Source organism: Acinonyx jubatus, chromosome C1, assembly GCF_027475565.1.
Source record: "Acinonyx jubatus isolate Ajub_Pintada_27869175 chromosome C1, VMU_Ajub_asm_v1.0, whole genome shotgun sequence".
NCBI classification, from domain to species: Eukaryota; Metazoa; Chordata; class Mammalia; order Carnivora; family Felidae; genus Acinonyx; species Acinonyx jubatus.
The window spans coordinates 183,820,189-183,843,514 of record NC_069381.1 but is presented as its reverse complement, the minus strand read 5'-3'; the positions used below and the strand labels follow the sequence as shown (position 1 = coordinate 183,843,514).

General features: G+C 36.7%; 1 protein-coding gene across 4 annotated transcripts in view; it reads left to right on the top strand.

Moving 5' to 3' along the window:
* The window catches only part of ORC2 (origin recognition complex subunit 2), a 43,817-nt gene extending 21,156 nt beyond the window's left edge, over positions 1 to 22,661 (top strand). For all 4 annotated transcript variants that reach the window (XM_053215542.1, XM_027053691.2, XM_053215540.1 and 1 more), the window contains 10 exons: positions 2,097 to 2,290; positions 3,292 to 3,390; positions 6,860 to 6,969; positions 9,230 to 9,362; positions 10,140 to 10,236; positions 13,406 to 13,552; positions 14,171 to 14,342; positions 17,631 to 17,692; positions 18,802 to 18,920; positions 20,908 to 22,661. In XM_053215542.1, coding sequence (XP_053071517.1) covers positions 2,097 to 2,290; positions 3,292 to 3,390; positions 6,860 to 6,969; positions 9,230 to 9,362; positions 10,140 to 10,236; positions 13,406 to 13,552; positions 14,171 to 14,342; positions 17,631 to 17,692; positions 18,802 to 18,920; positions 20,908 to 20,991 — 1,217 coding nt within the window. In that variant the 3' untranslated portion in view covers positions 20,992 to 22,661. The remainder of the gene's footprint in view (positions 1 to 2,096; positions 2,291 to 3,291; positions 3,391 to 6,859; positions 6,970 to 9,229; positions 9,363 to 10,139; positions 10,237 to 13,405; positions 13,553 to 14,170; positions 14,343 to 17,630; positions 17,693 to 18,801; positions 18,921 to 20,907) is intronic.
* Positions 22,662 to 23,326: the final 665 nt, after the last annotated feature.

Below are 23,326 nucleotides of genomic sequence, written 5' to 3'. Positions count from 1 at the left end.
TTTTTTGGGGCAACTGGCTAGCTCAGTCAGTTAAACATCCAGCTCTTGATTTTGGCTCAGGTCATGATCTCACGGTTTGAGTTCAAGCCCTGTATTGGTCTCTGCACTAAAGTTAAATATTTCAAAATCTCAAATCTGAGCTATTAGTGCAGAGCCTGCTTGGGATTCTCATTTTCTCTCTCCCTCTCTCTCTCTCTCTCTCCCCCTCTTTCTCTCACCTCCCCTCCCCCTCTTTCTCTCTCCCTCCCCCACTTGCTTGTGTGGACACAGTCTCTCAAACTTAAAAAAACAAAACAAAACTGAGTTTTTATAAAAAGAAGCACCTAAACGAGGAGCAGTAATAGTTAAGTATATAGTTCTAGTCTTAGACTGCTTGCTTTTTATCTTCAGTCTGCCACTTAGAGACCTCTCTATGCTTGTTTTTTTCATTTGCAAAACAAGGACAATAATGGTACCAGCCCCGTAGTTCTGAGAGTAAAGGGAATAAAAGATGTCAAAAGTACTTAGTATAGTGCTTGACTTTAATATGTGCTTAACAGGTGTTAGCTTTACTGTCTTTTGTTTTTTTTTTTAAGTAAGCTCTGCACCCAACATGGGACTTGAACACCCCAAGATCAAGAGTCGCATGCTCTACTAACTGAGCCAGCCAGGCACCCTCCTATTAGTATCTGTTATTGTCACTACTTAACTTCTTTTCATGAAAAGATATGTTCATTTCTTCAAGTAAACTGTAGATTCCTTCAGGCCAAGAACTCTCTCTTATATTTTTAACTCCAACACTTAATACTTATTATGTCTTTTACATTATAGTCAATAGATATTAAGGTTAGTTAAAATGTCTCTCCAATAAAATAACACACCTTTTAGGGTTTTTTTTTGAGACAGTTTTGTAAGTGGTTTTATTGATTTGCTTAGAAATCTTATAATGAAACCAGTTTAAATATTCATAGTTGTACTGAATGCTATACAAAGCCAAGTAAACAGACATGGTCCTGCCTTCTAGGAAATTAAAAGTTATTTTAAGGGTGCTTAGGTGGCTCAGTCAGTTAAGCGTCCAACTCTTGATTTCAGTTCAGGTCATGATCTCACAGTTCGTGGGATTGAGCCCTTCATTGGGCTCTGTGCAGACAGTGGAGAGCTTGCTGGGAATTCTCTCTCCCTCCCTCCCTCCCTCCCTTTCTCTCTCTCTCTCTCTCTCTCTCTCTCTCTCAGAATAAATAAACTTAAGGAAAAGCAAAATTATTGTATCAACTCTGCGATGGAATGTGCCTATGTATTGATAGTTTTTATAGTAGCTACCATTTATTGAGTCAGGATGGCGTTTCCAGTATAGGCAGCAACAGAAAATTCTACGATAATGGCTTAAGCCATAGACATTTAATTATCTCACATCATGAGAAGCCTAGGGATACACAGTTCCATGGTTGAGTTAACTCAACAGTGTCGTAAAAGACCCAGGTTCTGCCTGTCTTCTTGCTTTGCTACCAGCATTTTTCACCTTTTGGTTTGAATGCTTCATATTGCAAAATGGCTTCTATAGCTTTAAGCTATTGGTATAAATAAATGGCTTCCATAAGTGAGGGAAATCTTTCCCAGAAGCTTCTAGCAAATTTTCCCTCAAGTTTCATTGGTCAGAGGGTTACGTAGCCAATCCTAGATGCAAAAGAGGCGGGAAAACAAGTATCTGGCAAAGGAAAAGATAATTACCATGATTATTTCTCTCTTAGGGTGAGACACATTGCCACATATTACAAAACTGTTCTGTTAGCAAGGAAGAAGGAAAGAGAATGATACTAGGTATGATTGGCATTTTCTGCCACAGTTCCTGGGTGTCAGGCATTGTTAGTTGCTTTATATACATTTCAATGTAGTCTTCACAGTGGTTCATTAAATCAGGCACTTTGAGCCTCATTTGATAAATGAGGGAACTAGTGCTCAGAAAACTTTATATAACTAGCTCTGGTGAAATCGTCAGCAAATCAGGACAAAACCAGAAGTGAAATTCTCTTATTTCAAAGTCCATGCTCTTTCCATTACCCTTCAATGCCTCTCTTGTCAGACTGTCAAATTTTCCCAATTGCTTTTTTGCCCCACAGTTCCAAGGTCTCATTCTGACAGTGAAAGTGAATATTCTGCTTCCAACTCAGAAGATGATGAAGGAGTTGCACAAGAATATGAAGAGGACACTAATGAAGTCATATTGAGCCAAAAGATTCCATCTCAGAATAGAGTACTTTCAGCTCCTGTTTGTAAAGGAACACCTTCTAAGAAAATGAAAAGAGATAAAACAGTAAGTGGAGACTTTAATCTTAAAGAAAAATTGTGCAGTATCTTAAAGATAAGCTACCCTAAGAAAAGAGATCCAAATGGGGGATTAATATATTTTTTTCCTTTACTTTTCTATATTTTCTCAGTCTTTCACATAAGTGCCCGTATATATTTGTGTCTGTTTCTGAACTTTCTGTTCTGGCCTGTCTGCATCCATACTCATGTATCAATGCCATGTGCTAAAGCTGACATCTCAATTCAGTTGTATAAAAAATGAGCTTTTAAATAAATTTTAATTGGATAACTGGAAGCAAGACTTCTCAGTGTATACCTTTTTATATAGTTTTGTTTTTGTAACATTGTTGATATGGTCAAGTCAGTTTAAGTAGTAAGTGAAGTGCTGTGGGTCCATGTTGAGTTGTTTGAAAGAACATTGTAAGCACCATGACCTGAGGAAAGGCTAATTATCTGGTGTTTGGTGTAAAGAATCAGAGCAATGTAGGAAGCCTACTGCTTGAAAGGTTTTCCAGCCCTTCTTACCACCGTGGAGGTTAGTCTAGCCCCAAGTTCGTGGAAGAAGTAGTAAGCCATTTTACTGGAATGGTAGGCAGCTCTTTTTTTTTTTTTACTCTGCTGTTGAGTTCTTCCTCATTTTCAGTTCCTTAGCTGTACTAATATTAACAGATTTGCTAGGACTGTGTGAGGCAAAATGAAGGTCCTGATCGTTAGCCACCTCCCCCCCCACTTTTTAAGTCTAAATAGAAATTTTATGTTGGAACTTAGGAATCATTTTTGTGAAGACTACTTCAATGTAGTCATTTAACTTTTATGATCCTAAGAGTTACTCAGTTTTACTACTAGAATTAAATAGAATTAAGTTTGCTTGGTCCTTAATCTGTATTATCGCTGCAAAAAGAAAATGCTGCCAAATATTTCACATATCTTATTCTGATATTACTGTCTAGTTTTGATATAAAATAAATATCTGAAACTAAGAATTGATTTTGCTCTATCCACTTTCAGAGTGATTTAGTAGAAGAATATTTTGAAGCTCATAGCAGTTCAAAAGTTTTAACCTCTGACAGAACACTACAGAAACTAAAGCGAGCTAAACTGGATCAGGTATGTTGCAAGAAACGTTACTTCTACATTTTTTTTTTTTTTATTGTGAGCTAAAAAATATACTGCATAAGCAGCAAATGTGAAGAGTGAGTTTACACAAGCAGAATTATCCTGATAAAATGAAACACAAATTAATGTAACATAACTATTATATGTTTCATTATATGTAAATGGTTCAATAGATTTGAATTCTGTTTGATATACTATAATTACATTTTTTTTCTCTACTTTATCATTTCTTCAGGATTTATGATAATCATCAGGGCCATAGTTTTTTTGTTATCCATTAGCATTAATCTCTGTTATTCTTTAACTCATATTCATTGAACTTCACACTGGTCACAAAATAAAGACCTTGACCGGACTCTTTTAGTTACAGACCTTTAGTTACAAAGAACAGAGGGAAGCTGCTTCTTGATATTACAGAAAACCTGTTCGGTACAGTAAGATAAAGTTACTATATACTATGGTTCTGGTATCTCATTTAATAAAAAATACCAGTTTTTGAGGTATTTTGACTGAGGGTTTTGACTGGTATGTCCCTAACAGAGAAGACAGAACCCATCTGAGAAAGTCTTTGAGTAGAAAGTGGGGTTGGTAATCTGAATCAAGAAGAGATGATTGTCATTGGCTCAAAGAATATTGAGACTTTTGGGGCGCCTGGGTGGCTCAGTCGGTTGGGCATCCGACTTAAGCTCAGATCATGATCTCACGGTCTGTGAGTTCGAGCCCCGTGTGGGGCTCTGTGCTGACAGCTCAGAGCCTGGAGCCTGCTTCAGATTCTGTGTGTCTCTCTCTCTCTGCCCCTCCCCTGCTCATGCTGTGTCTCTCTCTGTCTCAAAAATAAATAAAAACATTTTAAAAAATAATAAAAAATGCTATCTTAAAAAAAAAAAGAATATTGAGACTTTTTGCAGTTTTCGAAGGTATACAGGGCTTTTCACAAGAGTTTTCAAGATACGGAAAAGAGGAGAATATAGAGTAAGCTGCCATGAGCTGGAAGACGATGCTATGTGGTTGTTTTTGTCTTTGTCACCTGGTGTATTGAGACTCAGATCAGAGACTGATGAAAACATATCAAGAAGCCAAGTTGTTCTAGGGAGGAGATGGCACTAACATCTACTTAGTGCATAGATTTCTGTATAAGCAACATGGGAGGATAAATGGGTCTAGAGTCAGAACAGGACTTCATAGGACTGAGAGGCAGAAAGACCTCTATTAAACACCTGTTATCAATAATGAGGGAGGGGAAGGTCTTTCAGTGATTGTGGACATAGCTAACCAATATAGTCTCAGTAGCATGTATCATTCAGCATTTATGTTTTCTTTCTCATGTCTGTGGGTCAGGTGGGGGTTGGCCGATCAAGGATTTACTCCATATGTCTCTCTTCCTCATTGGACCAGCAGGCTAGCTGAGGCATGTTCTTCTCATGACGATGCCAGAGATGTATGAAGTGGAAAAACACAAGACCTCTTATAGCCTGGGCTCAAAACTGACCCAGTGTCACTTCTGCCTTGTCCTAGTGGTCACAGCAAATCATGTGGCTGCAAAAAAAGTCAAAGAGCAGGGAACTAGGCTCCACCTCTTTAGTGGGAGGCAAAGTCACATGGCAGAGGGTGTGGATATAGGGAAATGGAAAGTATTGGGGCCAATAGCGTGATTCTCCACAGACACTAAAGTTTGAAATTAAAGTTTATAGATAACTTTCCGGAGTTCACATTCAAGTGTGAGTATGCTCTGATAATTTGCTATAATTGACCTCTGGAAATGATACTAGTGCTTCATCTGCTTTTTCAGAGCTCTAAACTTCAGAAGGAATGAGAGAAAATTTTTAAAACTACCCACTTACCAGTTACTTAGAACTTGTCCTGTTTCTCTTTAAGTGTGTGGATAAGTAAGACCTAAATAGACCCGAGTGCCTGGGATGTTAACTGCAATTCTAGCCTTTAGTATTAAAAGGATATTTTAGGGACACCTGGATGACTCAGTCAGTTGAGCATCTGACTTTGGCTCAGGTTGTGATCTCACAGCTTGAGAGTTCGAGCCCTGCGTGGGGCTCTGTGCTGACAGCTCTGAGCCTGGAGCCTGCTTTGGATTCTGTGTCTCCTTCTCTCTCTGCCCCTCCCCCCCCTCTCAAAAAAAAAAAAAAAAAAAGACATTTTTAAATGTCTGGTTTAAAAATAAATAAAAGAATATTTTACCTAAAGGGTAGAATCACGAAAACACGGTAGTGCCAGGGTAAAATACATATACAGGTTTTTGCTAGGGTTTTCATTCTAAAAAGTGAGCTGTATTTGATTCACCAGCATGAATTTCCAAGTTTTGGGTACAGGGCAGTGTACCTTCCTCAGCTGATTTACATTATTGTTTAAAAAACTTTGCCATACTGGGGCACCTGGCTGGCTCAGTGGAGCATGTGACTCTTGATCTCGGAATTGTGACTTTGAGCCCCACGTTGGGTGTGGAGCTTACTTAAAAGTAAAATCTTGGGGCGCCTGGGTGGCTCAGTCGGTTAAGCGTCCGACTTCGGCTCAGGTCATGATCTCGCGGTCCATGAGTTCGAGCCCCACGTCAGGCTCTGTGCTGACAGCTCAGAGCCTGGAGCCTGCTTCGGATTCTGTGTCTCCTTCTCTCTCTGCCCCTCCCCCATTCATGCTCTGTCTCTGTCTCAAAAATAAACAAACATTAAAAAAAAATTTTTTTAAATAATAAAATCTTTTTTTTTTTAAGTTTTTATTTATTTTTGAGACAGAGAGAGACAGAGCATGAATGGGGGAGGGGCAGAGAGAGAAGGAGACACAGAATCCGAAGCAGGCTCCAGGCTCTGAGCTGTCAGCACAGAGCCTGACGTGGGGCTCGAACTCATGGACCGCGAGATCATGACCTGAGCCGAAGTCGGACGCTTAACCGACTGAGCCACCCAGGCGCCCCAAAAATAAAATCTTAAAAAAAAAAAAAACAACAAAAAAAAACTTTGCCATACTTACCAAAGATGGATTTGTTAGAAGTAGCTTTGATACTTAGAGGAGCAGTGATACAAGTTTATTTTATTAGTGATAATGGTGAATTATAAAGAAACTTTAATGTTTTCTGAGAATTCATATTGTTACCTTAAGCTTTCACATTTCTTCAAATTCATAGGTTTTAAAAAGTCTGTCTGGATTTGTTGTCAAAGCTGGGAGGCAGGTTTAATCATCTCCTCATGGTAATGATCTTTTTAGAAATTAAAGCCTTATATTTGGAATTTATAATCATAGATATTGTTCTAGACAAAAAGTTTTAAGAAAACAAATACTTAAACCGTAAATAGTATGTGTATTCAGTTGATGAACTCATTACCAAGCCTGGTTAAAGTAATATTTCCACTAATGGCCTCTTCTAATGTCTACCTCTAAGGAAATATTTTTAGTTTCTGTTGATTTTGATGTATGTGGTTTGAAAGTGATTTTCTTCCCTCTTTTTTTAAAGCAAACTTTGCGTAACTTACTGAGCAAGGTTTCTCCTTCCTTTTCTGCTGAACTTAAACAACTAAATCAACAGTATGAACAATTATTTCATAAATGGATGTTGCAGTTACGGTAAGTACTATTATTTACATGTCTGTGTGTTAAAATCAAAGCAATCTAACATTTAATTTTCTTTTTGCAATCAACTTGATATATTTTTACATATAAAATTGTGAAAAAATAGGTGTTTTCCTAATTTGATGACTCAGATGTAGAAATGTCATATTGTATGACTCATCTCAGAAAATCTAGTTTTCAAGAAATGTGTCTAAGTTTATCATATATGAAAGCCATTGGTAAAATAGCCTTTATTAGAATTGTTATTACTTGTAAAAATATTGAAAAATCTAATCTGTCAAGACTGATAAGATATATCAATTAGATTTTTTTCTTTGTTTTTAAGAGAGAGCGCAGGGGAGGGTTAGAGAGAGAAAGAGAGAATCTTAAGCAGGCTCCACGTTCCATGTGGAGCCCCCATGTGGGGCTCAGTCCCATATCCCTGGGATCATGACCTGAACTGAAATCAAGATTCGGACACTTAACCACCTGAGCCACGCAGGTGCCCCTCAGTTAGATTTTAATCCAGTTTTCCACAGCAAAGTTTCTAAAAAGAATATATATATATTTTAATCTTATTCTGTATTCATGTGCTATAGATCTTCAGGTTTTTATCTGTCCTATAAATACCATTTTACCATTTTAAAATTATTTCTTTGAATATTTTTTGAATTTTACCATTTTTCAGATACCTCAGGTTAAATTTCAAATTCCCATTAAAACAATTAGAACAATGATTAAAAGGAAAACTTTTTTTTTTACTATAATTACTTTTACACTTTTATTAAAAAGGATCTTAGTATAAGGAAGTGCTTAAAATGTATGGTATTGTACATGTATACTCACAGTTACATAGTCATAGGGATAAATAAGAAGTCAGGTCCACCAAGCAGTAAAACTAGAAATTGACACAATTTTCCTCAATTGATCCTGGCTTTCTTTTGCCAGTAATACATCAAAGAGTTATGCCTATCTTCATTGCTAGGACCTCAGCTTCTCCTAATAACTTTTTATAGATCTGTTCATTATAAATTTGTAAAGTAGCTCTTCACTCTGATCCCATCCCGCAGCATCCACCAGTTCCTCCTTCCAGTATGTCAACTCTGATAACTTGTTTGACTTTGCTTCCCAGCCTATACCTCATTCAGCTACTTAACAGAATTGTCGACTCTCTGAATTCCCTTACTTTTTTTTCTGGTGCTGCTACCTTGCACCATCTATCTCTACTTTGGGGGTTATTGCTTTTCTTCTATCCTAGGCTCCCCTGCATTGCTACAGAGCATCACATAAATACTGTTTCTGATAGACTTCTATAAACAATCATGGAGTTGAGTTTTAGCTTGACCCCTAGGTGCTTGGTGTTCTAATTCTTCTCATTCACTCTCTGGGCTTTGGTTGCTTTTTGCATGTGAATAACTCCCATGATTTCTCCAGGCCAGCCCAGATCTCACTCCTCAGCAGCATATACAGGTACATCAGTGTATATTGGAGGGTTTCCATGTTGATGTCCTGTAAATAATTCAATATATATAAAATTTAACTCCTCTTAAACCCCTCATTGCCACCTGCCCCTGCAGCCTGGCACAGTGAAAGTCACTTCATCCACATAGTTGCCTAGGCCAAAAAAAACCAAGTTATTTTGAAATATTCCCTTTCTCTCACCTTCTACATCTAATCACGCTCCAAATCCTATTGATTTGACATGTAAAGCTCTTGATAACTTCTATTTTTCTCCATAACACCTAATTCAAGCTCATCATCTTTGGCAGTTTCCCCCTTCTTCTGTGCATTCGCCCTATTCAGCCAGGGTGAAAATATCATGCTACTTTCCTACTTAAAACCTTTCAGTTAACACCTGACTAGTTACTGTTAAATGGTCATTGTCCTTTAAATAAAATCTAATGTCTTAGTTGACTTAACAAGACCTTTGTGATTTGGCCTCTGCTTACTTTTCCTATTTAATCTATTAAAACTCAGCTTCAGCCTGTACAACTGTTTAGTGCCTTGTGCCTCCTGTTGTTCTCCCTTGCCTCCAGCCATCCATCACCTGAAAGATAATAAGAGCTGGAGAGAAAGTTACTGACGCTGGACCTGTAAGTTTGGTGTACAGATAATAATAAAATTGCGCTTTTACCTTGTATAAGTTGAGAATCAATGTAGTTCTTTAGTCATCCTAGTTCTTTCTGTATTTTTTATAAACTTAAACTAGTTAATTCTAAAAAATTAAGTAAGAGGTACTGAACTTTAATTTCATGAATGCTATCTTTCCTAACAGCCTGGGGTTCAACATTGTGCTTTTTGGTTTGGGTTCTAAAAGAGATTTACTAGAAAGGTTTCGAACCACTGTGCTGCAAGATTCCATTCATGTTGTCATCAATGGCTTCTTTCCTGGAATAAGTGTGAAATCAGTAAGTTTCAAAAATGTTAAAAGGAGCAACATTATATCCCCTGCCATTTGATACCCATACCATTTACATTCTGGAACATTCAAATTTTTTTAGCCTTGACACTAGTAGGATTGCATAATGCTTAAGATCATGTGTTGGGACTCAGGGTTCTAGCTTTGAAACCTCATCTCTGAATTTCCTACCTTGTAACTGATAAATATAGTAAATCTTAGAGAAATGTTGGTTTTGTTTACCAAATACCAACAACAGTACTTTTGTGAAGGACAGGATTATGGAAGACTTTGATTTTATTATTGCTTTTATGTCACTTTGGTACTCTAATAAGTAATAGTTTGTAGTTTTATAATGTATCATAGGTCAGTTTTAGTGCAAATGCTTGTGTCCTTTCATCATTTGAAAACAAAAACCTTTTGGTGCTAGATATTAATAATGCAGTATTCCTTTTGAAAAGTGTCTTTAATGTGTGTATCCCATTTCCTTTGATAAATACATAGTTTTCGAATGTTTCCCGTTTTGTTGGAGGGGGGTTATTTTTGCTACCCTCTTATCTTTATGTCTTTGGTATTTTTCCATGTTTCATTTTTGCCATAACTTAATGCCAAAAATGAATTTGATATACTTAAGTACCAGAAGGATTTTTTAAGTGGTTTTTTTAGACTTGATAGGAAATCTAAATTCATTTTTAACTTATAAGAAAAGATTGATTTGCTAGTTGTATTTATCCTATATGATAGAATAAGTAGTAATTGATGTACCTCTTGCACTTTTATGATATAGATCCTGAATTCTATAACAGAAGAAGTCCTCGATCATATGGGTACTTTCCGCAGTGTACTGGATCAGCTAGACTGGATAGTAAACAAATTTAAAGAAGGTAACATGAAGTAGATGCTCTAGTTTTAGGGTAAAGCTAAGCATACATTTATACTTATTCACATACAGATAGGAGGTCCCCAATTTAAAATGGATTGACTTACCACTTTTGATGTTATGATGGTGCAAAACCAATACACATTCAGTAGAAAACCATACTTGAAATTTTGCATTTTTAATCTTTTCCTGGGCTAGGGGTATGTGGTGCTGCACTCCCTTGTGATGCTGGGCAGTGGCAGCAAGCCACAGCTCCCCGTCAGCCACATGACCATGAAAGTAAATAACTGATGTAACCATTCTGTACCCGTACAACCATTGTTTTTCACTTTTGGTACAGTATTCAATAAATTACATAGGATATTCAACACTTTATTATAAAATAGACTTTGTTTTAGATAATTTTACCCAACTGTAGGCTGTTCTGAGCACATTTAAGGTGGGCTAGGCTAATCAACAAGAATGAAATCTTACCATTTGCATTGACATGGGTGGAGCCAGCTAAGCAAAATATTTTGCTAAGCAAAATAAGTCAATCAGAGAAAGACAAATACCATACGATTTCCTTCCTATGTGGAATTTAAGAAACAAAACAGATGAACATATGGGAAGGTGGTGGGGGGAAGAGAAGAAAGGAAAACAAACCACAAGAGACTCTTAACAACAGAGAACAAACTGAGGGTTGATGGAGGGAGGTGGGTGGGGAATGGTCTAGATGGGTGATGGGTATTAAGGAGGGCACTTGTGATGAGCACTAGGTGTTGTATGTAAGTGATGATGAATCACTGAATTCTCCTGAAACCAACACTGTACTGTATGTTAACTAAAATTTAAATTAAAAAAACTAAAAAGGTGGGCTAGGCTAAGCTATGATGTTCAGTTGAGTGTATTAAAAGTATTTTTGACTTCAATTTAGAATGGGTTTATCGGGATGTATGCCCATCTGAGACTGAGGAAGCTCTGTATTATTCTGTACAGGGGATTATTTCAATAACAACACTTCTCTCAGTGATGATTTAGATTTCTCAGAAGTAATTTGCCCTTTCTTTTTCCATCAACTTTTTTGTGAACTTCACTTACCTAACAGGAAAGAATTACCCCAAACACCTTGAATTTGTATAACCAAAAGCCTATTATTTCAGAATAGTTTTCAGGTTTTACTTGGCCTGTGTGAAGTGCCCCCAGTTGATACGTGCATCTTTGGTATTTTTATATTGTTTAATATTTTTATAAAACACTTTTCTTCTTTATTCTCAGTAAATATTACTGCATTTGAATAATTTCATATACTAAAATCTGCAGAATGGAAAAAAAGCAATTTTTTTTTTTTTTTAAATAGGCTACATGCCCAACACAGAGCTCAGTGTGGGGCTTGTACTCACGACAGTGAAACCAAGACCTGAGCTGAGATCAAGAGCCGGACACTTAACTGACTGAGCTACCAATGCACCCCTAAAAGCATTTTTTTGTTATTCTTTTGGTGTGAGTGTTTTGGCTATGTGAGCATTTCAGAAAACTAAAAACAAAATTATTTAGGGTCCAACAATTGTCACTTAGTTACTACTTAATAAAAAGGAGTAACTTAAAAATAAAAGTAATTTAATCTAATAGAGAATTTTGGTATTGTTATAAATTGTTTAAAATAGGTGCCTGAGTCATTTTTCATGTATATATTCATTTATGTAATGCATATTTGGTTATTTATATAAAATATATTTGGGGGCGCCTGGGTGGCTCAGTCGGTTAAGCATCCGACTTTAGCTCAGGTCACGATCTCGCAGTCCGCGTGTTCGAGCCCCGCGTCAGGCTCTGGACTGATGGCTCAGAGCCTGGAGCCTGCTTCCGATTCTGTGACTCCCTCTCTCTCTGCCCCTCCCCCATTCATGCTCTGTCTCTCTCTGTCTCAAAAATAAATTAAAAAATAAATAAATAAATAAATTAAAATAAAATATATTTGTAATTATATGAACTATAATTAAATAAAAGTTTTCACATATGGGTATATAATTTGAATATATGTAACTAATTACATAGTTCATAAATATATATAGTGCAATGCATATGATGTAAACATATAATTTTATATAATTATAAAATAGAATTATATGTCTATATAGAATTTAAACACTATTGATTATGGTGGCTTCTAGAATTTAAGGAACCTTGGACTTTCAAAATGTTCTCAGAATCTTTGGTGCTATAGTCTCTCTTGTCCCTCTAGCCCCAGTGGGAGAGAAATTTACTTACTCCAGTAGGCTTATTGTCCATTATAAATGCTAAATGTCTCATTTCTTACCAACTCCTGAGAGACTTACAGTGGCTTTTAAACATATATAGGACTTCTTCCATCATAAGAAAAGGTTTACCTGATTCTGCTGCCCTTCCACACTGTTTTATTTTGTTTCAGTGATTTCAGAGTTTTTGAAGACATGTCATGCCTTTTTACCTATTTCCTCAATTTCTTGCTTCTGTGCTACATGAACTATATGCTTGATTACCTGTGTAATTTTCTTACTAAACACAGTTGACCTTGGCTCATCCTTTATCTTGATCTCTGCAGTAATTAATGGTGTTGACAGCTCCATCCTCCAAATTCTTCCTTCATTAACCTTTATGATACTATTTACTTCTCTGACTTTCCTGATGCCTTGAGCAATATCCTAAATTTCACTCCCTCCCCTTTTTTTGTCTTCTTTGGCTTTTATGATAATCAGGGTTTTCTATCTTGCCTCTTAATGCCTGGTAAGAACTGTGTGTGTGTGTGTGTGTGTGTGTGTGTGTGTGTGTGTGTGTGCGCGCGCGCGCGCGCGCCAGCTCTACTTCTACCTTGCAATGCAACATGCACAGATTTACCTCCAACCCAATATGCATCTTGCACTATTTCCTGTACCTGATTAAAACTGCTTTCTTTATGATGTGATTTGAGCACTAACCATTCCAGTTAAGTGTCTAATCACCCAGTCCCCACTGATTTTCAACCAATTTCCTTAAAACTTTAATAATATGTTGCCTATTTTTGAGAGACTGCTATCTTCTCAAATATATTACATACTGCTATGCAGTAGTTAGCCTTGTCCTATACTACTTTGATTTTTTAATTCACAGGCATTTTGTGTTGTAAGGACTTTACAAATACTCCTTGTAAATAATAATTGAGTTGTCTTTCCTTTTAGATTCTTCTTTAGAACTCTTCCTTCTCATCCACAATTTGGATAGCCAAATGTTGAGAGGAGACAAAAGCCAGCAAATTATTGGACAGTTGTCATCTTTACGTAATATATACCTTATAGCATCTATTGATCACCTCAATGCTCCTCTCAGTAAGTCTTCCCTTCTCTTTCTTGAGATACCAGTCTTAAAAAATTTTTTACTATTGTAAATCAACATTTTTATTGTTTTTTCAGTACACTTTTTTTGTTGCATGCTTAAAGACATGGGTTGCTAAAAATAAAAGTGTCCTCAATCTGATTTAGAGCATAATTCTTGGAAATAAAATTCAGATTCTAAAGGGGGTATTCATTTCATGAAGGAGGAGAGGCCCAACTATTATATTGGTCTTTTTCTACTCTTTGTAAGTATTGCAACATTGACTTTATGCATTTAATTCAGAGACTTTGTGATGATCCTATAGAAAAAAAAATGTTTAAAACACAAAAAGAACAGTGTTATTAAATTTTTTCAAAAGAATGCCTTGGTGTAGCACTAATATATTTTACTTGTATTCAGCATACAAATAAAGATTCAGATATAGATGTTGACTGACAATGAAATTAGATTGTGAGGTACTGATTTGGATGGAAAAATGGCAAAAATGAAAATTTTTAGGATTCATTTATTTCAATGCTTTCTCATTCTTTCCACTTCCTAGAGTGGAATCTAGTAACATGACAGTATGACAATAATTAATAACTCTTGTTTTCTTTAATCATATGCCGTAGTGTGGGATCATGCAAAGCAGAGTCTTTATAACTGGCTCTGGTATGAAACTACTACATATAGTCCTTATACTGAAGAAACTTCCTATGAGAATTCTCTTCTGGTTAAACAATCTGGATCATTACCACTGAGTTCTCTAACTCATGTCTTACGAAGCCTTACCCCTAATGCAAGGTAAGAATTAAAACTACAGTTTCTTTTTAAAAACTCCATACATTTTAAGACATGCAGTAGTAGGTTTTAATGATAATAATAAAGTCTCTACTTAGTTTGAAGGATTAAGAGAAATAGTAAAAACTAGTTGGCAGTACTCGGTTATGCAATAGGCAGACTCCTCAACAGTAGTGTCAATATTTTTTTTTCTGAATTTTTATATTTCTAAATTTTTTTTGAGAGACAGGGCACAAGTCAGCGAGGGGCAGAGAGAAAGTGAGAGAGAGTGGGATAGAGAAGCAGGGCTCACCCAAAGTGTGGCTAGAACTCATGAACCATGAGATCATGACCTGAGCCACCCAGGCACCCCATTAATTATTATATTTCTAAATAAGACATCTCAAGATAGTGGTCACTGGAGGAAAAAGAATTTTGATTTTACTTAAATCTGAGGGTTATTTTTAATTATATACTGAACATTCTGACTCAAACATGGGGCGCTTCACATGAAATAACTCATTTGATCCTCACAGCTACTCTAAGGTAGATAGCAACGGGCAGAGATTTTGATCCACATCTGCTGGGCTCCAAAGCTCTTGCCCTTAAAGATCTTTGTGTAATGTCTCTAGTGGAGCCCTTTCAGCAGCCCCACCAAGAGGTGTATCTGAATTAAGAAATGCTAAGAAAAGCTGGATATGGCATAAACTGGCAAAACATAAAGGGCATGATAACCTATTGAAAAAGGCTTTTAGTACCAGTTCCCCCCCCAAAAGAATAGAATTCTAGAGCAATTTTTAACAAGATGAAGTGTTTGAAAACAATAAACCCTGTTAAAAATAATTAAGATTTGAAAAGATGAAAAATAGTGTGTTCTTGGATGAGTGGACTGAACATTATAGAGGTAGCAAGTGAGAATGTATTGGACCTATAAATTAATCCAAACATCGATTTTTCTTGTGTTTTAAATTTGACAGAAAAATGCAAAGTTTCTTAAAGCAGATGAGACTAGCAAGGTCTTTTTTTTCTCCCAAGAGCAATGGACACATCTAGTCAGGATGGTACAATAGTTTTCACACTTTTAATTCATCCCTTTTGTTCCAAACACATAGCATTAATAGATAAAATATAAAAGGACCAAAGGAAAAACAAAAAAAGATTATAGCCTGACTGAAAATATGAACATCTCAATGAAGCAATCATAGAGCAGTGAGAGAATGGAAGCCACAGCCCAGCTGTGTTCTGGATGTAAGAGCAGCAAAGGCAGTTGGGAGTCTGACTTATGTGGGGTAACAGTAGTAGGACAATACCACGTACTGTCCAAACCCAGACATTTCTGTTCAGGACAAATGCTAAACCAGACAGGATGGTAGATATGAAAAAAAGCATGTAAAACAATACTTTATAGTACTGCAATACTTTATGTATTATGTAGTATTGTAATACTCTATGCATATGTCATTATGGTTAAATTTTAAAATGTGCACAGAAATGAAAAATACCTAATTCAGGATAGTACAGACTGTATAAAAGAAAGGAGGGGAAAAACTAGGGGATGGGATAGGCAAAAACTTTCATATCTTTTCATTCTAGAAAAATTTTTCCCATTTATTTTTATTTTATGTGTTTGCTTTTTTAAAAACTTTTGGAGTATTCACAGAAGGCTACAAAGAAGTTTCCAGGAAAGTCCTGAGTACTCCTTTCCCAAATACCTCCCATCACAGTGCAGTATTAAAACCAAAACCAGACATTGGCAAAATCCATAGAGCTTATTCAGATTTCACCATGGACATGTGCACTCATTTGTATGTGTGCAAGTGTATGCTTATAGCCCTTGCAGTTTAGTCACATGCGGAGCCTTACATAACTATAACCACCACAGTCAAGATACTCAGCTGTATCGGTACCACAAGACTCCCTCATGTTAGCCCTCAATTACTGATTTTAATTAATTTTGTTACTCTGTAAAGCTGCTTTGTAGACCTGAAGATTAGTATTGTATTAGTATTGAAATATGCATTAAATTGGTATCTAATCAAAATTTCTATTAAATTGCAATAGAAAAAGGTTTCAATCTTCTTATGTTTACTGTTAATGGACTATTGCAAGTTGCTGTGTATGAAGGTGGGAATCCATACAATATAAGTACAACGTTAAATAGGACTCTGCTCTAATGCAAGCAGTTTTTAGTTTGGCATACTTAAATGTCTATGTATTAGCTTCCAACACTTTTTTTTTTTTTTTTTTTTTTGAGAGAGAGAGTGAGTGCGAGTCGGGGAGGAACAGAGAGAGAGGGAGGGAGACACAGAATCCGAAGCAGGCTCCAGGCTCCGAGCTGTCAGCACAGAGCCCAATATGGGGCTCAAACCCACGAGCCGTGAGATCATGACCTGAGCCAAAGTCGGACACTTAACCGACTGAGCCACCCAGGTGTCCCTGATGCTTTTTTTTTGTAACTATGAAATTTTGTTTCATTCTGCAAACTCCTATATTATTTAGTGTTTACTTGGTATGAATGTGATAAAAAAATCTTAACATTTAGCTGTGTAGTCAGTGGCAGTATCTAGTTCTAACATGGTCAGATGATCCAGAAACACTTATGTGATTATTTTCTAGATCATCTTAAAAATGAAAATGTAAAGATTTAAAATTTTTGCCACACCCAAGGACTCCTGAAAATCTCAGGGTGTGTAACATGCTTCCAGCCCCATAATTCGACTTTGTGCAGTCTCCTGTAGAAATTGAGATGAAAGAATATGTACAACTTAATGTGGAGTTATTTTTAATAAAATTGGAAGTAAACATTCAAAACAGGTAGGGCAATGGTAACTGTGCAGTACACGATATGACAGATGAGCAGCCATTAAAAATTTAGGAAGACTTTTTAATGATATGGGAAAATCAGTAAGTGAAAAGGTGAGATATAAAATGGTATATACTATATATAAATGCATGAATTTGTGTTTCCACCCTGCTTTATTCCACAAAGATTTGAGAAGGCAGCATACATAAATATGATTTCCACATCAAATGTTTGTGGTTGTTATTTTAGGGTTATGGGATTAATATTCTCTTTACATTTTATTATATATTCAAAATTTTCTAACCTGAACCAACCTGTAGCCTTAAAGAAAACTCCTAGATTTTCCTTAAAAGTCTATAAAAAAGCTTCTCTTTTTTAAGTAGGCCAGGTTCCTTGGAGAAAAGAACAGAAGAGAGTATGTATAAGCCAAGTATTTCAAATTATCTTTGTGTATTTTACTGTTACCTTTTGATGTTAACGTTCTGGATTTGAATTTTTTTTTTCCTTAGGGGGATCTTCAGGCTACTAATAAAGTATCAACTGGATAACCAGGATAACCCTTCTTACATTGGTATCCAATATTTATAATATTAAATTGTTTGACTTTGTTTCACCCCATAAATTCCTTTTTCTGGAATCTAATAATAGCACTGCAGTGTTTCAAAGGAGCAAATAAATGGTTTGGTCTGTGATCAGTTTGTCTGCCACATAGCACATTTTCAAGAAGCCCCACAGATAACACCGCTTAACGCACTGTTTGCCAATGCACATTGAAAGACCCCATCTGGCCGCCTTTTTTTTTAATGTTTTATTTATTTTTGAAAGAGAGAGAGAGCAGGGGAGAGGCAGAGAGAGGAAGACAGAGAATCCCAAGCGAGCTTCATACTCACCGTCAGTGCAGAGCCCACGAGCCTCAAACTCACAAACTCTGAGATCACGACCTGAGCCGAATTTGGGCGCTTAACCAACTGAGCCACCCAGGTGCCCCATTTCCGGCCTATTTTTAAATTTCCTATGGTAGTAACTGTGGACATGTGTCTACAGATAACATATTTCATATGCTGGGCATCTTAGCAGATTTCTTCCCCTTGGGTAAAACCGTTAACTTAGATAAATATTTTAATAATCGTTCAGCTCTCCTGACTTACTAGTTCCTTCTTTAAAAGTCAGCATTATTCACGCGTTTAAAACTGCCCAGAGTTAGGTTGTACTTGGTCAGTTGACTACTTTCAACCAATCAGTTCTCTTTAAAAATAGATATATCTAGGGGTGCCTCGGTGGCTCAGTCAGTTAAGCGTCTGACTTCGGCTCAGGTCATGATCTCACAGCTTGTGGGTTCGAGCCCCGCGTCAGGCTCTGTGCTGACAGCTCAGAGCCTGGAGCCTGCTTCAGATTCTGTGTGTCTCTCTCTCTCTGCCCCTCCCCCACTCACACTCTGTCTCTCTCTCTCAAAAAATAAATAAAACATTAAAAACAATTTTTTTTTAAATAGATATATCTAAGTCACGGTGTATAATTAAGTTTTCTCTAGTTCATTTCTTCCAGAGGTACTTAAAACTGACTACTTTGGTATACTGTGGCAATAGCACTTTTCTTCTGTGTTCTTTGGAGTGGGTAACCATATATGGGGTGACGTCTTAATTGCTAACTTATGTTCACATCTCCTTTTGAACTCTCTAGGACTTTCTTTTCAAGATTTTTACCAACAGTGTCGAGAGGCATTCCTGGTCAATAGTGATCTGACACTTCGGGCCCAGCTAACTGAATTTAGGGACCACAAGCTTATAAGAACAAAGAAGGTGAGACTGCTGTTACAGATTATATGCCAGGAATACCTTATCTCTTGTTTAGTTAAGGATAAGTATGCCTTTGAGTCGACTTTAGGAAACAAATAGAGGTTCCATGACGGGTCACAAGGATCCATTTAGGCCATGTACCATTTAAGTTCTATAGATTAAGTTCTATAGAAGTACTCAGCTTCAGAGCAGAAAACTTAGCCAGGGTAACAGACCATTAGAAATATAAGTCAAATAATTGTATTCCTTTTTCCCTCTTTTTCTTCTATCACATCAACAATTGAGTCTACATGGAGCACTAACTACATATCAGATATTGCACTAAGTATTAGGATACAGTAGTAAGCAAAAACCGAATTTCTTTTCTGATGGAGCTTAAAGTCTAATGGAGGAGATGGGCATTTGTCAAATAATCACACACATGTCAATTTTTAATTGTGGTTAAGTCCTATGATCAGAAGGGTACATGGTTCTGAAAGTGTAATATGTGAATCCGACCTAATTATGGTTATCAGACCACTGAGCTGAGATCTCAAGGAATATTGGGAGATAACTGGTCAGAGAAAAACAAGGCCAGCATGGCACAGAATGAGAGGCTGAAAAGACAATGGTATACTGCTTTTAGGCCACGGAAAGGACTCTAATCTTCATTTGAAGATTAAGGCAAGTCATTAAAAAAATTGTTCTGACTCTGGTTATGCAAAGTGGAATGGGGCAGGGTGAGGTGGGAATTGCTAAAAGTCAATTCCCAGAGACCAGTTAGGAAACTGTTAGTAGTCTGGGTGAGATGATGGTAACTTGATTAGGATGGAGAGAGAAAAGGGGTTGGAATCCAGATATACTTAGGAGGTAGAACTGACAAGAATTGATAATAGGTTGGATGTGAGAACCAAGGGAAAGTGTAAAGAATGATTTCTGGTGCCTGGTGTGCATAACCAGAGAGATGGTAAGATCACTGGATGAGAAACATTTTTGGGTAGACAGATCATAAGTTTGTGATTGCAGTATATTTGAACTTACTCTTTAAGATTCTTTCGAGATTTGCAAATGGAGATGTCAGCTAGGCAACTGGATATCCTGGGACAAGAAACCAGAGGAAAAATTGGGCTAGAGATAGAAGACTGATCCTTGCATATTTAGGTTGTAATGGAAACCAGGCATTGGTAGGACTATAATGAGAGAGGACATACAGTGAGATTAGGAGGCCAGGAACTAAGCCCAGAAGTGTGACATTTAATGGCTAAGTAGAAGATAAGCTTGTAGAGGTGGGAATAATAGCCAGACAGCCAGGAAGAAAAACAGGATATGATGTCACAGAAGCCAAGAGAGGCATGTTTTAAGAAAGAACAGTCAGCAGTGCCAGGTTCTGCAGACAGGCCAAAAAGATGAAAACCGACAATCTGTATTGGACTTAGGAATAAGGAATTCCTTGGTGGTCCAAGCAAAAGTTCTTTTGATGACATATAATGGTGGTAGTAGCTAGGTTGGACTGGGTTGAGTGAAAGGTGAAGAAGTGGAGACCACCAAATATTGATGACTCTTCTGGAAAGGTACAGAGGTTGGGTGATAGAAATGAGAGTCTAGTGAGGGTTATTTTAAAAAGGTGAGATACCTGGGGGACACCTGGCTGGCACAGTCAGTAGAGCATGGAACTCTTGATCTCAGAGTCATGAGTTCAAGCTCCACGTTGGGGGTAGAGATTACTTTTTTAAAAAGGGGATTAGGGGAGATACCTGGATAAAAGAACCAAGAAATATTCTAGAAAGACCAGGAGGGTAAAGAAATCTACTTACTCTCCAGTCTTTCCCACTATGAAGTGGTTTAACTATGAATTCAGTGTATTTAAATATATATGCCTGCCCTTTTGCCTTAATCTTTACATTTCCATATTTATGTAAAATATTAAATCTATTTTTCTGTTTAACCTGCAACAAGATTCACATATATCTTTACAAATGACTAACATCCAGGGTATTCTCACATCTTTTAGGGAACTGATGGAGTAGAATATTTGTTAATTCCTGTGGACAATGGAACATTGACCGATTTCCTGGAAAAGGAAGAAGAGTCTTGAAGCTGCCCTTTACTCTTCTTCTGTAGAAGGGTTGTTGGACCCCAGCTGCCACTCCTCTAAAGTGTTGTGTTTACATCTAACATTAGACTCTTTTTTCCAGTGTATAAGACTTAAAATTAGGAGGGGGAATGTCATCGATTAGAACCTTGATTAGCCTGGCTGGTGTACCATCTCTAGTACTATGCAGTGGTCCTCAAGTAGGAGAAAATGTGCCTTTCATTCATTACCTCTCTGGAGACTTCATGCTGGAATGAACAGTGTGCTCAGGGACTATTTGGAGCTGGTTGTTTTTGAATTCTTTTATACTAGAGATGATATTATTCCTAATTTTTTGAGGGCCTTTTAAACACCCCCCAGAGCTGATTGTTTGCAAATGTGTTTATTCTAGAGTATGGAAGTACAAAAACATTGGCATCACATAAATCTACTTTATTTGCTCTTCTGTCAGAGCTGATGAGTATAAAGGAGAAGGCAGATCATCTCCCTGTTCTTGAAAGGCTTAACAAAAGGTGTGTAAGACTGGGAAAGAGTAGGTGATGTCGCTTTCTCCTTTTGGATTTAGATTACATGCTGGTGGGGGTAGGGAGGAAGAGGGCACGACACTATTTCGTTGGGACAGTGGGAAAAGCATAATGAGTATGTAAGATGTGTACCCACCTTAGAAAGCACATGAACAATAACCATGGTACTTGGAACAATTAATATCTGTGCCATCATCCTCATGACACAAGTGAGAAGCCAGGCTACAGAAACACAATCCTGAATTACATTTTAGTCATTGTTTTCAAGAAAACAGAAAATAAAAATTCAGTTATTCTTCTATTGACATTTTTTCTTCAGTAACATGCAAGTGAGTAGCATATAAATGGCTGCTTTAATCTTGATTTCTCTATCAAGTAGACCTAAAACTCCCTGTAAGACTTTTCAGTTTTTTTCTTAAAGTAATAATTTCAAGACTTTGAAATATTTACACAAGTCTTTTTCCTTAGGAAAGAGAAAAAAGGCTAACCTTGGCCACTGGTCGGCTTGTAGTCTTCACATACTCCCTTAAAATTATTATTTCATACTTGGAAAAAAATTCTTCATTGAAATACCACTGTAATAAGATAGGAATGAAAAATGCTGATGCAGTACATACTTTAACTTGTAAACCCCTTTCATGAAAATATTTCCCTAAATGCTCAGAGTTGGAAGTCATTTATTTGTGCCATCTAATTAATTTTGTTAAATCCACATGAGAGTTTAGTCTTAAATATAATCAAAATATTTAAACAAATCTGTACATGAATTTGATTCTAAAAATTTTTGTCACCGAAGGATATTCAATGAAAAGTGAGTTTTCCTTCCAGTCCCTATGCCAACCAGTGATAGGAGTTTATTCCTCCAGAGGTATTCTATGCACATGGAAGAATATGTCTATATCTCCTTTTAAAAACACAAATGGTAGCATATGATTCGTACTGGTTTGCACCTTGCTTTTTTTGCTTAATGTCTAGTTTATAACTTATAGTATTATAAAGTATATAAAATCTTTAATGACCTAATATGCAAGTTTTGCATTTGCCCTTAAATATCTACTGGTTTATTTTTATAGTTTTTGTGTCCATACTACTTGCAAGCAGTTATGTGTCAATAGTCTATTAATAAATAAAAAGCCAATTTGGATAGAATCATTTTTTTAGTACTGATTTTTTACTAAAAATAATTAGAAGTCCTTCAAATATTTTATAAGTGCATCTTACAGACCTGATGAAGATCTTAGCAGAATTATTCTACACTCTTCATTTACTTGTTTCAGTATTGATGTTCCTTATACTGTCAGTGAAGAGCTTGACTGCTAAGGCTCCAACTTCTGTTGTTACTTGCTTCTGAGAAGAAATAACAGACCTGAAAAACTTGATTTTTTCTGGCTGCTCTTAATAAAATGGCCAAATAATACAGGCCCAAAAAAGGCACAAGGGATGTGGAACAGGCATTCTTACACTCCACAAAAGTTGATACAACGCTGAATCCCTGATGCAGAGTGCACTAAATCAGCTCTTGTGATGCTCTAAAAACTGACTTTCTTAGCATGTTTGTCATTTTAATACATGAACATTTCATTCATATAAAATCAGTTTAGGAGACAGCTAATAGATTTTTTTTCTTTATCTTTTAAAAAAGTTACTTACTTTAGAAGTCTTTGTTGTCCCCCTGATTCAAATGTGGAGCCAGTAACATTGTTCAGAATGTATTTTCCTACATTCTAGGTGAGAAGACTCTTCCAGCCTAGTCCTGAGTAGCCAACAGGTGACAAAGTCATGAGGGTCTGCCTTATCACAGACTGTATGGCCTC